The sequence below is a fragment of the Psittacula echo genome (genome assembly GCF_963264785.1).
Source record: "Psittacula echo genome assembly, chromosome: 7".
NCBI lineage: Eukaryota > Metazoa > Chordata > Aves > Psittaciformes > Psittacidae > Psittacula > Psittacula echo.
The window spans coordinates 20212746-20229672 of record NC_137740.1 but is presented as its reverse complement, the minus strand read 5'-3'; the positions used below and the strand labels follow the sequence as shown (position 1 = coordinate 20229672).

The following is a 16927-nucleotide window of genomic DNA, read 5'->3' as shown; positions in this document are numbered from 1 at the left end:
CAGTATTTTTGTGCAGATAAGTCGCTAGCATCTCGTACTGCTATTTCGGTATATGAGAAAGTGCAATTTTGTGTTCTGAAACAGCTGGTATTACTAAAAATTTATCTCTGGCCTTTCTGAGCCTCATTCGTGCAAGAGGAGCTTTGTTCAGCTTCAAAGACTGTATATTAAGGAAATCGCTGGTTTTGAGGGAGAGCTGTTACACTTAGAAAGTGGCAGCACTTAGTGTGGGGTTTTAAAACCAGTGGTTCATTTATTGTTTCTTCACCCAATTTTAAAATCTGTATATGGGTAATCAAACTTAAAATGTAAAAGCTTTCTAGTATGTATACAAAGCTGAAAGTAAAAAGCTAATAATACTGTTTACTTCTTTTCTCTTGTTTTATTTTTAGGATTTCTTCTTTTATTCACTAGTATATGATCCTCAACAAAAGACCCTACTCGCTGATAAAGGAGAGATCCGAGTTGGAAACAGATACCAGGCAGATATAACAGACTTACTAAAAGAGGGTAATTTCCATAATTCATTTCAAGTATTGAATGTGGCCACTTTTATGTGTGCAGCCTGCAGAGGTGTGGGAGGTGGAGGTTTCCACTGCCAGGTCATGCGTACATCGACAGCCTGGTTTGTTGGTAACTGAAGCTGTTGCCCACTAAACACAATTAGTTATGTCTCAAACCAGTCTTTAAGTGGCATTTGTCCAAATCATAAAAAATTGCTGAAACAAATTGAATTAATTGGCTCTCTCAGAGCTTGTACTCTTTTAGTAAGAGATTTCACAATTGCCATGGGAAACACAAATTTCTATTGCGGCTATAAAGCCTTTTGTGTTTTTAATCAAGCCTCACTTCCCTATAAGAGCCCCTCCTAAATTACTGCCAGTTAAATGCTGTCTCCCCTCATCAATTTGCCCGTTACTGCTGGATGCCTTTTCCTCAGAGCCCTCTCTCCCCATCCCTAGTGTTGGCTGCCAGCCTAGACTTCTCACCTGCAAAACAGGCAGGAGGAAGAATTTGCTGGCCTGAGTGTGTTCTGAGACCTCTGCCTGCTCCCACTGTGTCACTGAGCAGTAAGACCACGAGGACCCTGGCCCAAGGCAGAGGGAGTAGCAGTAGTAACTGATACTAATTACCAGATAGTAACTAACTTTAGATTTGTCATTGCACTACCCTGCAGATCCAAAAGTGGGTGGAGAAACTGAGAGGGATGGGGAATATTGGTGTCTAATGGCTCCTTTCTGAGACCCATGTAGCACATGGGGAAGGGTCTGTTGGGATGCTTCTCCTAAGAGAGCAGGAGTTGTGGCCCATGTTGGAAAGACATTCTTCTGGCTGTGTGGGAAGAGATGTGAAAGCAGTGAGATGCTTCTGTCTTTGCTTAGGAGCTTTGCTGATACTGTTAGGCTAATGTTAGAACAGGCAAACAGATTGGTCAGGACTCTTGTTTAACTTGTCTGTGAAACTGGTATTTATTCAGCAGCTGAGTAAGCCTCCTAAGTGAGGATGAACTAACTTGAAAGGCATTCTCTTCCCTCAGCAGGCCAACAGTCTTCAGAGAGGGATAATCTCCAGATGTTTTAAACGGATCAGAAAAAATTAAAAAAAAAAAATCTCAAAAGCTCCTGTATTTTTCCAGGGTGTTTTGGTTTGTGTAGAGTCAGGAATACAAAAGCAAGAGTCTGATGCCATGATTTCCCCCTTAGCAGCTGATGCAAATTGAAACCCAGCTACTCTTTGCCTGCTCAGAGCAGCTGGAAGGGTGTCCTGGAACTGCTGCAAGATAAAGGTAAAAGAGTAGCTGAGCAAAGGGGCAGAAGAGGAACTGTTTAGTCAGGAGAAGGATGTATTCTGTTTGCTATTACATGCATCCTTTAAACCAGTGCTTGAAAATCTGATTGTCTGATGCAGATGAGGTGTGTTGCTGTGCCTGTCAAACTGAAATTGTCATGGCAAGTAAATGAATGAAATTTTTACAGTGGCTGGTTAAAGCAGAGTAACTGAAACGGGTTAGCAGTTAAATTATTGTGAGATAAAAAAATCTAAAAGGTAGTTCTATTTTAAAACAGCCATACCAAGCATTTCTGGTTTGCTTTTCAACCAGGTGAGGATGATGGAAGAGATCAGTCAAAACTTGAAACAAAAGTTTGGGAAGCGTTTAACCCGCTAGTAGACAAGCAGATAGACCAGTTCCTGGTGGTAGCACGGTAAGAGCATTTTAACTCTCCTTTCAATAAGTAAATGTTAATAACTCTTTCAAGCACTTTTTATGTTCTTTATGCTTTATTAGTATACATGCTGGTTTCAGTTGCTTTATTCACTTGCTCCATTTTGAAGTGATGGACATTTACATGCCTTCTTGGGAATTGCATGGCTACTCAGATTTACAACTTAATCACTTTCATAAAGGAATAGCAAATGGCATGTAAAAACTTTCCTGTACCTGGTGAGGTTTTTCAAATACTTCAGCCAGCATGCGGAAGGTTTAGTGAATTAGATTCTTGACAGTTTATTACTCTGTGCATTTTCTCCCTTTTTCAAATCTAGTGACATTTTAACATCTAGAAATAGTTTGCTAAGAAGTCTGGTAAAGTGTTTTTGATGGAGCATGGATGCTTTCTAATGGTTAGATTCCAAAAGGTAGGCACAATAAAGGAAAAAAAAAAAAACCTGCAAATCTGTACAGATGGTGAAATGTGTGCTTTCATTTAAGCCCAATGCAATCTTTATTGATCAGCTTTTCCTTTTAAAAGTGTTCTTGAGCTTTTTCATTGGTATGCATTTATATGAACAGAAGCCAGTACTAAATTTTTGGCTCTTCTAAAAATTGGTGACTGAATAATTTGGGGAGGGGAGGAAAAATCTAAAAAAAGGTAACACTCCAAATTCTGTGTCTTTTAGGTAAGTTTGTAGGACTGCATGGAAGGAAAGTGTTGTGTGTAGATGAATAGTTGGACCTTTTTGCTGGTTGTAGTCAGTGGAGCAAGTTACTGTATATGGTTAGGAAAGGGATGTGTGAAGTTACAAGCTGCTAGTAGTATCTTGTTTGCTATTCCCAGTGGTTCTGTTCATTGGCTGTTCTGTCTGATAGATGTGGACTCTGACTTGCAGGGCTACCTACTTCAGCTAAGGCCTTTAGCCCTGGAAAAGGGTTAAACATGTATTTCAGATACTCTGTTAAATTGGGCTCTAGTTCTGTCTACCTTTTGGTTCTTAGTTTTTCCCTTGTTGAGTTACCACACTTTTGAAATTTCTCCTGAACTTTCCCAAGCATGGCATTGCTGTGCCTGGTGTGGGGTAAGTCGATGGGATACTTGCCAGAGAGGCAGCGCTAGAGCTTGTGTGTAACAGTTTACCTTACAGAGCCCTCCAGTTCTGGTCAAAGCTTCTAGACGATGCAACGAGGGTATGTTTGTATCAAATAGCAGTACATGTGTTCAACATGCTGAATGATACAAGCTCAGGGAAATACTGAGGAAAAATAAAAAAGAATTGATGTAAATGAAGGACCTTGTGAAATGCAGTGTTTTAAGTACTCAAGATGAAAAGTGTGTGTATACTCAGAAATACACACCCGCAGCAATTCTTCCATGTACTTTGAAGGTAAAGCTTGCCATTATGATGAACTTTGGCCAAAATTTAAAAAGAAATAAATAAATGGTTAATCTGCATTGCAGCACTTAAAACCCTTTGTGTGGCTGCTTGGGCCTTGTGTGAGAGTCCAGTAAGAGGGAGCCGAGAGTGAAACCAGGCTGGTAAAATTAAAATTCAGCTACAGTCCACATTGAAGAAAATCTCACAGTTCAGAATCCATCAATATATTTTTGCCATTGGTTAAATATGGGCTTTTTGTTGTGTAGACTCTTTTAAGGTTCATAAAGTTCATAGTGTTCTGGCTACACTGAGGAGTCACCACAGAATTTAGGCTCTTGGAAGTTCTACTGTGCTGCTTACATGATATATTGCTGTTTCCCTTGACCTGTGTCAACAGTAAAGTCAAACTGGTTGAACTAAAAGATTTATCTGCAACAGATTAATTCTACTTGATTGGATGGACATAGGAAAGTGGATGAAAATGGCAGGAGGATCATCTCCGTGAGCAGTGTGGAACAAACAGATGGAGTGATGGGGAGAGCTGGAATATCCCAAGCAAAGGGTATTCCTGCTTCTTAAGGGACCCTTCTTGACAAGGCTGTGGCTTCACAGTTGCTTCTAATCAAGTGAAATACTGCACACCACCAGAATGCTAAGATCTTTGTTTTCTGGGTTAATTTGCAGCAGGATTGATTCAAATTGCCATTGAGCCACACAGTGCTCTGGTGTTGGTGTGAGGAAGACCCAGCAGGAAATGAGAGGGTAGAAGTGCCCGGTGGATGGGGGTTTTCAAGTGGGTTTTTTAGAGTGACTGTAGAGCTGCTTTGTGATTGGGGGTTCCAATGTGTGTAGGCTTTAGTGGTGAGGCTGCTTTTAGTGGTTCTTTCTGGCTGTTGACTGCTGCCCACTGGGTTTGCTGATGCAGCCACTTGAAGATGCATGCTATAATGAGGATCGCTAAGGAGACCAGTATAAAAATTGCTTCTACCCAGAATCAGCAAAGTGGTCCAGTTTATGATAAGATGCCAGTGACACACACAAGAAGTACCAGTTCAGCTAAAGCTGGGGGTAGGGAAGTTGTGAAGCAGGATGGGGATGGTGACTCGGAGGCCAGGTAGGGGGCGAAGTGTGAATCTCCACAGAAACCTTGACTGGGGGAGTCTGGTTTCTATTTTGGCCAAACTTAAATATTTGATGACAACTACTGCTTAAGCATTTGCCTTTCCTGCTCTTGTGCTGCTCAGAGCTAGTTTGTTTCTCTGTGTGCTCAACTAATTTGAGGAAGTGATACAAGTGGAGAAGAAAATCGAACCCACCTGGTTTTTGCTGTAGTTGCTCAGAGGAATTCAGCTCCAGTTTACTGTGCAGGAGCCCAAGTTTTTCACTCATGTGGTGTAGCAAGCAGTGAAGAGAGTAGGAATTGTTGGAACTGATTTTCCTGTTGAAGGTTTCTCCAACTTAATTTCTTTAGGAATAAGATAAGGAGCATCATAGGGATTGTGACCTCAGATGCAGGAACGGCTTGCAGTGGGAAGTATTTGAGAATTGTTGTATTCTTACGCAGGCTATATAGTATATATTTATTATTAAATATTAAGTTGTAAAATAAAGACTAACTTTACGGAAACTTTCAGGAAAAAGCTTGTGTTACTGCATTTTTTTCTGTCTGATATTGGCATCTCTCTCTACCTCTGGATAACACTGCACTATTCTTGCTGTTGTGGAAGAGATTTTGCCATTCATAAAGGTTGCTTGTACTCAGTTTCTGTTAAAGCTTAAGTCTGTTGAGAGATAAGGCATAAGAGAGTACTTCAGAACTCCCCCATTTGTGGTCCTTGAGTCTTTCACTGTTTCCCCTCCTAAGCCTAAGCCTCTTTGGTCATATGAATCGAGTAAAGTGTTCGTAATAACAAACTACATCTGAAGAGAATGATCACTGGCTCAGAACTACGCCAAACCATGTAATCTTGTTAGTGAGAAATGGAGTCTGCTGATCTCAAAGAGTGTTGGTTGCGTGTTTATATTTATGCTTGTTTTGCATTAAAGTTAATGCTCCGTTAAATTTCCTTCAGGTCTGTTGGTACGTTTGCCCGAGCACTAGATTGCAGTAGTTCTGTCAGACAGCCGAGTTTGCACATGAGTGCTGCAGCAGCCTCCAGGGACATCACACTGGTAAGATCTTTTTTAAGAGGACTGTAAGTTTTTGAGAAATGCAAAATACTCACCTCAGCAATAACAGTTGGCAAAAAGAGGAGCAGATGGATTGAAATTGTGTCCTGCTGTGAAGCAGATCCTGTCTTTGTAAAGGAACCCTTTATTTACATATGAAGTAACTTTTTCTGGCCTTGTGCCTCCTATGATCCATCATGGATAAGTCTAGGAGCTATTTTTTTTTTTTTTGTTCTGTTTTATTAAAATGTTCTGATGACATGCTTCACAGCCCATCTCTTGCATGGGCTAAGGAGCTGTCCTAAGAAGCATGCAAATCTGCCTGCTTGCAATGTTGTAATGCCAGAAGCCACTCCTCATCACTTCCCCAGCACCAGACTGTCGCTGGCATCCTTGGGCAAGATTATCTGGGGGAAGAGCTTGTGGTCAGTCAGATAAGAAATTTCAGTTGATCCAGTTCTTCTCTTCAGTGAGCTGTATTTTAGTGTACATGAGGAGTGGTGACATTGTTAATATTTTATAATCATAAATTATTCTGAGTACATACAGGAAAGGAAAAACTTGAACTTCTATGCTAGTTTAATGAAAATTTGAATAAAATTTATGAAGTCTTCAGAGAACTGTTATCAAAGCCTCACCTCATAACTGGAGTAATGTGAAATCATATATAGAATAAATTCTAGGATAGAGCACTTCAGATCAGTTATGCCCGTGCACAAGACTGGTGTGATGAAAGGCAAATAACATCCTGATTAAAGCTGCAGAATTCAGGAAATAAAGCCAAAATTTCATTTACTAATACCAGTTCCTCCCTCGCAACGTGTTCTCAGCCCTTGTAAATCACAAGTTGCAGACAGTCATAGCTCAGCGTTCTGAGGAGTAGTTGCTCATGGGAGCAATTCTTTTTTCCTGAGCAGCTATGATGTGTGACTTGACTTGAATCTTCTGGGGATTTCTGGCCATTGAAGAGACTTTATGCCTGTGCTGCTGCACTTAAATATTTTTCTTATATGCAATTTTTGTGGATTATTTGACAGTAATGTACTCTTGGACCTCTATCTTCATGTCACATGTGTGGGTGGTACCTAACAGGGCCTGCTCAGGGGGTGAATGGGTCTCTGTCCTGTGTATTTTCTTAAATATATTAATTAAATATATTTTCCTAAATACAGAGGATAGTGTATTTAATAATAATACAACCTTAAGTGCTACAGTGATAGTGCTGGTGAATAGCTAAGTAGGAATTATTGATATGCCACAAAAACCACGCTGTTGTTAGTGAACATTAGACTTGTACGCTGACAATTACAGGCAGTCTAAGGTTGGAACTTTGTGTTAGGTACAGAACACTGCACCCTCAAATCTTGGTGCAGAATTTTTGTTATTACTGTTTCGCCGTCGAGCATTTTCTACCCTAGATACTTGCCCTGACATTTATCTTTCTCTTTTACAACTATGTAGTTCCATGCTATGGACACTTTGCACAAAAATGTCTATGACATTTCCAAGGCAATCTCTGCACTTGTGCCACAAGGTGGGCCAGTCCTGTGCAGAGATGAGATGGAGGAGTGGTCTGCTTCAGAGGCAAACCTCTTTGAGGAAGCACTAGAAAAATATGGAAAAGATTTCACTGACATTCAGCAAGATTTTGTAAGTATATAAAATGAGGTCCCACATGATGACCTGTTTTAATCAGTGACAGAGCTGGTTTACAGCTTGTCTAAATTGTGTTGGTTTTCTTCATGTTGAAGAAGAGGGCTTTGAACTGGAGCATGTGTCATGCTATATATTGGGGAAAGGAAGACCTCATGCTGATGACAGCCTGTTATACGGTCAGAATTTAAAATCACAGATGATAGCTTTTCGTTTAGAGACATTAATTTAAAATCATCTGCTCCACTACAGCTGAGGGAGGATTTAGGAAAGTGTTATGACAGCCTAGCTGATGTAGATTAATTTGTGTTTGAAGGAGAATAAGTGTTGAGCCTTCTGAAACATGAAAATGTAGTCACTTAGTATAATGAGATTTCAGAAAGGGCCTGTTGGTGTTTAAGAAGGGATCTTGGGCATCCAAGGGCAGTGTCCTGTAGTTTGTCCAAAGCTCTACCCTAGGTGCTCAGCATGCAGATTGAATGAAGCAAAGTAAAGAGAGCCAAGTTTCACTGTGTTGCTGTTTGAGTCCTCTGGAACAAACCAAGTAGTTTTAGTGTTTCTTGTCCCATACTCTAATCTTTTAGACAGAGGGACTTGGAAACAGCACAATACACTGGTCCTGAAATCTTCGCGCTTCTCACACAGAGAACAGAGCTGGCAGGGCACAATTCTGTTAGTAGTTATCACCTTATTTTAATGGGCAAACTCCATAGAAGCCAAGCAGATCAGAATTGTGACAGTGTTGCTGTGACTCTTGCTCGAGTCTTTGCTGCTCAGAGAGAATCTGAACCAGTGGGATTCCTTTCACATTGTGCCTCTCGGATTGTTTACTGTGGGGCCACTGCAGCATGAAGATTTACCTGTAACCTGCTCTACTTCTACACTGAAAGAACTCTTTTGAAAGGGCATTTAATTTAACATGGGTCCCATGTGTATCTAATGCCGTTAAGAGATTCAGACTGTCTTTTTTCGTTAGGAGGGTTATTAGTTGCAAGACTCTGCTAGAAGCTGTCAAAAGAATCATGTGAATTTTCAGTGAGGCTGTGTGCCAGTTACCTGCAATGATTGCTGCTTTTTCTTTATGTCCCAGCTCCCATGGAAGTCCTTAACAAGCATAATAGAATATTACTATATGTGGAAAACTACAGACAGATACGTTCAGCAGGTAAGAGAGTCAGAATTACGTATTTCTTTCTAATGGAAGATGTTTTTCTTGACTTTGAAACCAAACGTTGTTTCATTCTCCCTTTTGGGGTTCAGCCTTTCCAATAGGTGGGTTCTGTAACGATCTGAAGCACTGAACAACCTCTTTTGTCACTAAATTCATCAGCCATTCTGTGGATGCAGACATGTAGCATTGGCGTTTGTGCTTTCTTTTCATGTTTGCTTCCACTTTATTTGTTTGGAGCTTTCAAATGTCTGTTTAGGAATTCAGCAGTTTGGGGAAAGGAATACAGTTAATTTCTACCCGTAGAGTTCAAGATTAGCATTAAATTCAATTTTGACTTCTTAGGGGCTGGGCAGTGCTGTACAGCAGGCACCCATGCTAATTCTCCATCTCTGCCTGCCCATGACTGATTCAGATGCATGAAGGCTCCCCCATGTAAGCACTGCGAGTAAAGCATTTGTCTGGGAAGTGTTGATAGCTCAAATTCCCAGACTCATTATACTTCAGAATCAACTTTGACTAGTGTTTACAATCATTTTTATCTCTGCTTGTTTAAATATGAAGGCTGCTTGATTCCTTAAAGAAATCGCAATGTAAGCAGCATGCAAAATGTTGCAGACTATTAGATGCTACTTATAATATTTAATAGGAAAATTAATTAAAAGAAGGGAGAAACTATAATGGATTTTTCAGTATAATTATTAGTTTTATGTTTAAGCATCTATTTGAAGCATTAGAAGAAACGGAATTACAAAAAAGGCCAGCCTTAACTTGTTGCATTGGAAATTCAGCCTATGATAAAGAGAAAGTGCCTGAGGCATTGACCAATATGCAGCATGTGCTATTTTGGGGCACCTTGGTGTGATTTTTACCTTTTTCTTCGTGATTGGAATAAAGTGTAAGTTACAGACGGATCCTCTAGACAAATGAGAACTCTTTTTTGCATCAGTTTTATATTTTTTATTAACAGCATCCTCAGTCCAGTATTTCCCCAAGTTCATTTGTTGGTATAAACTTTTGCTTCCAGTAAAAGAATAGGTGGTAAGACAGTGGGATGGTGATGGAAGCTGGCATGGTGGGGAAAAATGTTTTGGAGAAATGAGGTCATGGTCTCTCCTTCGCCATCGAACTGTGTATTGTTGATATAGTGAGTGCTGCTATACGCTCTGACTATAGCTGTTTAGGAGATGTACTCAGCTTGTTCTACAATCAGTATTTGCACTGAGAAGAATCCTTTTATCTTCTGTCCTCCATATTAGTCATAAAAATCCATCTAGCAACATGGTAGGTATCAGAAAAAGTGAGAACTTATGTGCTGGGAAGGCAAAACAACTGGACAAACTGCCTTGATTAGGAAGTGGTTAAATTCTTTTGCTGTTTCCACTTTCTTGAGCTTTCTTCTACATAGACAAAATTGGAGAGGGAATAGTTGCATGAAAGACTTCGATTATTTGTTCTTGCAGCAATTAAAAAACCCAACAAACCCACAGTTTCTCTACTGTTTTGTAATATTCCGATGTAATGGGGTTTCTGTCATGGTTGTACTGTATCTTACATGTTCTGCCCAGTAGTGTTCCAGGGAGTGGGATTTGGGGAAAACTTCCATTTAGAGGCTCTAGACTTAGGAGACAGTACGAGTGTAAGCCAAACAGGTAGAAATTGCAGTACAGAGATATCAAATCAATGAAGTCTGAACTGAGCTGAAGACCTCATCTCAAATTCCCAGCTTGTACAAGCAAATAATACTATTAAACATTTATAAAAAGCGTGGGAGTGCTATCTGTATATAACCACAAAGAAAGCATAGGAAGTTGTAGTTGAAATAATGGTGTATTACATTTATATTCTACTTCATGTGTGCAGAGTCTTTGGCAAAGCACATCCCTCACCACTTTTTCCATCTGTTTCTTCATAGTGCTTTGTGTAGATTCTTTTCCTGACTCTAATACCACAAAATGATTCTGGGGCTAACAGCATTTTTGTACATGAATATGCTAAGTAAGGATACGAGAAGTGTGTATCTCAAATTGTTTCGCTTTGACTTGTCCTCCTTCTAGGAGGATGATTAAATTATATTCCAAGGCTATATGCTGTTGTCTTTAAAAAAATACTGGTAATTTGCTCATTCCTGTAGAATCCTTGGCTGAATTAACATAAAAACTCCATTTATACTGTCTGTTTCTCAGAGTTATGCAACATAATAATGAAGTTCTTTGTCATCAGCCAATTGTCTCCTTTGATGAAAACCAGTTGGGAACTGTTTACATCCTTCTCTATTTCCTTTGAGATTTTCTTGGACTGAGTAAGCATGGTCATAATCCTGAAGCAGAATTCATCCGTTTCTTGCCATTGAGGAAGTTAAATTTTTAGTTTACTTCAACAGAAGACCCTTTCTTGGAACTGAACAATAAGGTATATGTATGTTGGTATACCTAAGATCAAAAGGCTTAATACAGCACTTGCTTGTCTTGTGAGTAACATACTGTGATTGAGCATTTTGGAGCATGCACTTGGATCTCTTATTCAGTAATTTTTATTTGGCTTCAGCTATACCACATTTTTGAAGGTTACCCAAGGTAATTAGGAGTTCAGTCGTATCAAGAGATATACTGGCCCTCCAAGAACAGAACTGCTAGAATGATTAATTCTACTGCAATGTCAATGCTGAATTTGTGGTCTGATGCAGGCTTGTGAATGTCTGTCCAAAGAGATCCCAAGAGTTGTCCTGTCAAAGACACCCTTTCAGAGTTCTCTTGAAGAAAACAGGAGATGCATTCCAAATTCAGTATCCCGTGCCTCCTTTGGATGCATCCTTTTCTTGAGACGGATTTCCTGAGTCAGTTCACAAGAGTATATATTTCTGATTCAGAAATGTTTGAAGTGGCATCCACTGAGTAACTGCTGTTTGGTGACTTCCCTCAGAGATGTAAGAACTCTTTCAGAGTTGATGTGATGTTTGGATACGTCTATGTTTTCATCCAAAGTAAAAGTTGAGTTCTTACCTAGTTGTGAATTCCAGGGTGATTTTTGATTTCCCTTCCTTCCCTTCCCTGCCCCCCCCGATCCTTAAATTCTTCTGTTTTCGCATCATGAGGGGAAGTTCTGAAAGCTTTAAAACATAACTCTTTATAACTGTTGAGATGCAGTTGAGAAGAGCATGAGACGTGGCAGTTAGCAGTGGCAGACGACTGAATTAGTCATACGCTTTTAGGGAATTGAAGGCTTTATTTTACTTTTTGAATTTTTATTTGTGCTTGAGGACCATATAACTTGAGGGGAAAGATCAAATATCAATCTCTGCTGTGCTATTTTTTAATCAGAAAAGTCAAGGAATAGACAATCAGTTTTAAGGTATGTATAGTGTTGAGAAGATAGTAGGGAAAGTGGAAGTGCCCTTATATTTGGCTACATGAGATAGGGAGCTTAAATAAAGGAGAGAGCTCTGGGTAAATCTTGATGAGGATAGAACACATCTTTATTAAGGGAAGCAAGCTCCCTTTGTACCTAGCCAAGAGCTGGGAATGTCATCTTAATGTACTAGCCTTCATAAAGTTCTGTGTGCTAGCAAAGTAGAAACAACATCAAAGAAATGGTTTTCCTCATATGTAGTGCATTTTATTCCCAAACACCTCCTACACTAACATTGGAACTGTGGCAGTTTTAGCAAGCAAGAGACAGAGACCGTAGGTACCACACATCAGTACTCAGATGTGTTGCTGGAGCACAGGCAGCTGGAAACACTTCTTACAAATGCTCATAGACTAGCTAACTTTTCTGTCCCATCTCGCCTGCTCCCCAGCGGCACTTGTATCTTCAGAGTTTTGGAAAAGAGTAAACTGTGTGAAAGTTCTCCTCTAAATCCAGAAAATGAAATTAGTCTTCCCTATGATAAAGGTTTAATGTTTAAGAATGTTTGAGGTGTCCTTGTGGTATTTACCAACCCAACTCTTGTGTTGTAGACCTTGAAACATCCCTTGCATTTCTGGGTTTCTTCTGTTATTTTCTCTTTATAAATGTTCACTCTTTCTAAAATGACCACAAACAAGCTTAGTGGGTAGAACGAAAGATATCAAATCTAGGGAGAGGATATATGAAGGACAGATGTTTGTACTAACTTAAATGTACAGTGCTTAGTATTTTAATCTGTTAGTCCCTGTGGGATAGACAAATTGGTAATATCTCCCTTTTATAGATGGGGAAAATATGATGAGGTAAATAAGAGGGCATACTTAAGGTATATAAATAACTGAAAGACAAAAGATTTCATTTAAGCCAAACTACTAGGGAAGAGTTGCAAATATCCAGGGCTTTTTTGTGGATGAGGACATTCATCACTGCATCAGACAACATTAAGAATTTATAGTGTAAATATGCTTCAAGCACAAATCAATTAATAACTGGCCAAGAACCTAGCAAAGCACTTTCTCTGTGAAGGGATTATTCTGAAATTGTGCAGGACTACATTTCAGGCACCTTTCTTTTGTACCTTCTGTTATCAGTCACTGTCAGAAAATAGGAAACTCATCATATCTGGTCTATTGATTGCCCACAGCATTACGTACTTAGTGCAGAACCTCTTCTTATCCAGTCCATTGTGGTACCTTCTAAAAACCTTAAATTTTCCTGCACCATGATCTTCAATCACAAAGATCTGTGGTGTGAGGTTAACATTCATCACCAGTTTACTAAAATGTTGCTCAATGCCCTAAATTAAGTATGTCTCCAAGGCAAATGACTTTACATTGTGGATAGTAGAATATTTCAGCTGCTGGTAATACTTGGTGCTTACATGAAGCTTTTGCATTCATAGATTTCCAAAACTGCCATGACGTAATGAGTCTAGATAGTCCCCTTGGGAGCTTTTGTCAAGCAAATGGCAGCTTCCCCCACTTCCCAATCTAGAAATCTAGTGGAAAAGAACCCAAGCAGTTTTGTACCAGTGGAAGCTCCCTGAATTTCCTCCTTAAGTCTCAAGGAAATAGAGTTGTTATACAAGTTTCATCAAGTAGTCTTTTAAGCTGTTTATCGGTATCTGATATATTATTCTGGGCTGCATCAAAAGGAGTATGACTAGCAGGTTGTAAGAGGTGATCCTGCCCCTCTACTTTGCTCTTGTGAGACCCCACTTGGAATACTGTGTGCAGTTCTGGTGTCCTCAAAATAAGGACATGGAGCTGTTGGAATAAGTCCAGAAGAAGGGCCATGAGGATGATCAGAGGGCTGGAGCACTTCCTTTGTGAAAACAGGCTGAGAAAGTTGGAGCTGTTCAGCCTGGAGAAGAGAAACTGTGTGGAGACCTCCCAGCAGACTTCCAGTATCTGAAGGGGGACTAAAAGGATGCTGGAGAGAGACTCTTCATCAGGGACTACAGATAGGACAAGGGGTAATGAATTCAACCTTAAAACAGGAAAAGTTCAGGTTGGATATAAAGAAGAAGTTCTTTACTGTGAGGGTGGTGAGGCTCTGGCACAGGTTGCCCAAAGAAGTGATAAATGCTCTGTTCCTGGCAGTGTTCAAGGCCAGGCTGGACAGAGCCTTGGGCTGCATGGTCTAGGCTGAGGTGTCCTGGCCCATGGCCGAGGGTTGGAACTGGATGATCTTAAGATCCTTTCCAAGCCTAACTATTCTATGATTCTATGTTGGACTTCCTTGTAATTCCTGGAGAGATAGTGAGCTCTGTGACTGTTCATCAATTGATGTAACTGCCGTGGTAATTTTCCAGTTCAGGCTGTGGGTGGAACAGCCTCCAGTTCTTGAGCTGAAAGGCATCTGCGAATGCATTTTGTTGAAGGGTGACTTTTTTTTGGGTTGTGCCTCTCTGCAAAGTTGAGGAGGAATGCTGATGCTGTTTGGAAAGCCACTGTCATAGCACTTTTTGAGGCCCATCATTGGATGCTTTGGATTCTCACATAAAAAGGTTTTGGTAGGGTGGTTTGAAAATGTTTGAATTTGTGGTTTGTATTCAAAGGGAGGACTTTTTTAATTTCATCACCAGTTTCCAGCAAAGCCTGTATTATTGATTCTTCCAAGTCTATAGGATTCATCAGGATCTGGAAAACTTGCCTACACCAGCAGAAAGAAATCAGCTTTTGAATGCAGCACTGTGAAGGTCTACCCACAGTATCAGGATAGCTTTCAGAACTTCTGCTTTCTCAACCCTTGTTCTCTTCTCTGAAAACTTCATTCTTTGATTTCTAAGATAGATTGTCTTTTATTTGCAAAAGGAAAGAGGGGAATTCTTAACGAGTCTAGGGAGCTTTGGTGAGAAACTGTCAGGCTGTCAAATGGAAAATCCTTGCTTAAGCCTGTGCTTCTGATCGGAGCAAGCTTTATGCTTACGGGAAACTTTTTTTCTTCTGTGCATTCATTGTGACCCTGTAAAAATGTTTGTCCGTTCCTCAGTGACGCATTCTTCAGTTTTACTACGTTTTTCTGATGCTTATTTTTTCTATGAAGATACTGAATTCAGCTTTCAGTTATTTTCCTACACTGTACCTTGAGGCTGCTGCATAAGAAATACTAAGTTCACCTGTTTGTCTGGGGTATTGCCATGCGCCTGGTTTGTCTGGAAAACATTGTGGGTTTATGCAGACCGGTGTTACCAGCATGGATGTTGAGGAGCATGGCCTGAGCAGGCGATCAGACTAGAGGCCTCCAGAGGTTCACCCTAAATTAATTTAGGTTATGTAATAAAGGGAAAACTTGAGAATGTCTCTCTTTTTAAATGGTGTGAAGTTTTGAGTTATAAAAGGGATTCTTGCCAGTTAGTAAAGCTTATGCTAGTTGCACACCTCTGGCACGTTCTTGTGGACTATCAGCAAGTTCACAGCTGTAGCTAAATGAAAGAAAGGAGCAGAGCTATTCTGGGGGAATTTTCTCCATACATCCCATTGAAAAGATCCTCTGATCTATTACTACGGAAATGTGGACAGAAGTTAATGGATGGTTTTACTGAAGTAGGGCCACATAAAGAGACAAATGGTGTGTACTGTGTCCCCATGCTCTGAAACTCTACTTCTTATATGCATTCATAACACATCTGTGTTAATGCTTCTTAATGTCCTGGCAGTGGTGGTTTTCATTAGGGGCCTTATTAACTTTTAAAGAAAATCTCCTGAGTCACTTGGTCTTCAGAAGTGAGGACTGTCAACAAAAGAGTCTTCCTTGAAATGGTTCAGCTGTTCAGTAGATGTGATGGAGAGGGTACATAAAGGTACCTATTATTGTCCAATTGGTGAATGTTGTCATGGAGAACAGACACAGACTGATATGTCAGATCTTCCTCTGCAGGTAAAAAAAATTGTGGCAGGAACAATGCATGAATGGGTATTGAAGTGAACAGGAATTAAAAGTTTGTCCTTATAAGCAGTAGATTGTCATCTCTTTGACTTTTTGAAAAGCTGTGTACAGAGTCATCTGATGCTCGCAGTTGTTTTCAGAGGATGCTTTCCTGTTGGAAAAGGGGTTTGTGATAGCTGCTTAGTGAAAGAAGAACTTCATTGTACCTTAATAAGTGCTAAAGTTTTACCTGGGAGTTAAGTAATACACCTATAAAAATATTGCTTATTTTATTTTTATTTTAACTTTCTTTGTTCTTATTTTCTTTTTAAAGAAACGGTTGAAAGCAGCAGAAGCAGAAAGCAAACTAAAACAAGTGTATATACCCAACTAGTAAGTATCTTTTTGTATTGTTTTGGTTTCTATTTCATTGTAGAGGGTTTGGTGTAGCAGTTTCGATGGCCTGCCAGTATTATATATTTGAAGAGACATAGTTCTATGATGTTTGTTCAACGAATAAATTAGGTTACCAATATAATGAACTTTATGCTGATGCTTGAATTCCTTTTTATTTTAGCTGAGTTAATACTAACCACCCTGATGCTAATGAAGAACTAGCTGCCCTGTGGAAGAAAACATGATAGCTTTGGTAATTCAGAGCTGGCTAGAACAAAGCAGCATTCCTCCCAGTACACTTCTGCTGCTGTTTATGCGTATATAAAAGGCAAAGCTGTTCCCATGTGCTGACCTTACTCTGTGTTCCAGAAGTGAATTTCCTTGATGGACAGGAAAGGACTTTCCCTTTGGGGCTTTCCTGGTTAGGATGGTGTGCTGTCATGTTGCTCATTTCCTTCATCCTGTATAATGTTCCCATCCTGAAGCAATCATTACGTGTTTTCTGATTTTTATTTTATATCAACTGGGAGTTGGGGACTTGCTAGCAGGTCAGCATGGTTGTGAATAAAAGGGTAGGTAACCAACTGCTTGATAATACCTCTGTTTTTCTTCATTTTTGTCATCAGTGGATCACCAATATGTGGTTGTTTCTTAACGTAATATATATATATA

General features: G+C 39.8%; 1 protein-coding gene across 4 annotated transcripts in view; it reads left to right on the top strand.

The window, feature by feature from the left end:
- The window catches only part of MTA1 (metastasis associated 1), an 82718-nt gene that overhangs the window by 31516 nt on the left and 34275 nt on the right, over nt 1–16927 (top strand). For 3 of the 4 annotated variants that reach the window (XM_080623804.1, XM_080623806.1, XM_080623807.1), the window contains exons 6-11: nt 393–510; nt 2102–2204; nt 5664–5763; nt 7222–7410; nt 8504–8578; nt 16194–16252. In XM_080623804.1, the coding sequence (XP_080479930.1) occupies nt 393–510; nt 2102–2204; nt 5664–5763; nt 7222–7410; nt 8504–8578; nt 16194–16252 (644 nt within the window). The remainder of the gene's footprint in view (nt 1–392; nt 511–2101; nt 2205–5663; nt 5764–7221; nt 7411–8503; nt 8579–16193; nt 16253–16927) is intronic. The other variant, XM_080623805.1, reaches the window with a different exon arrangement.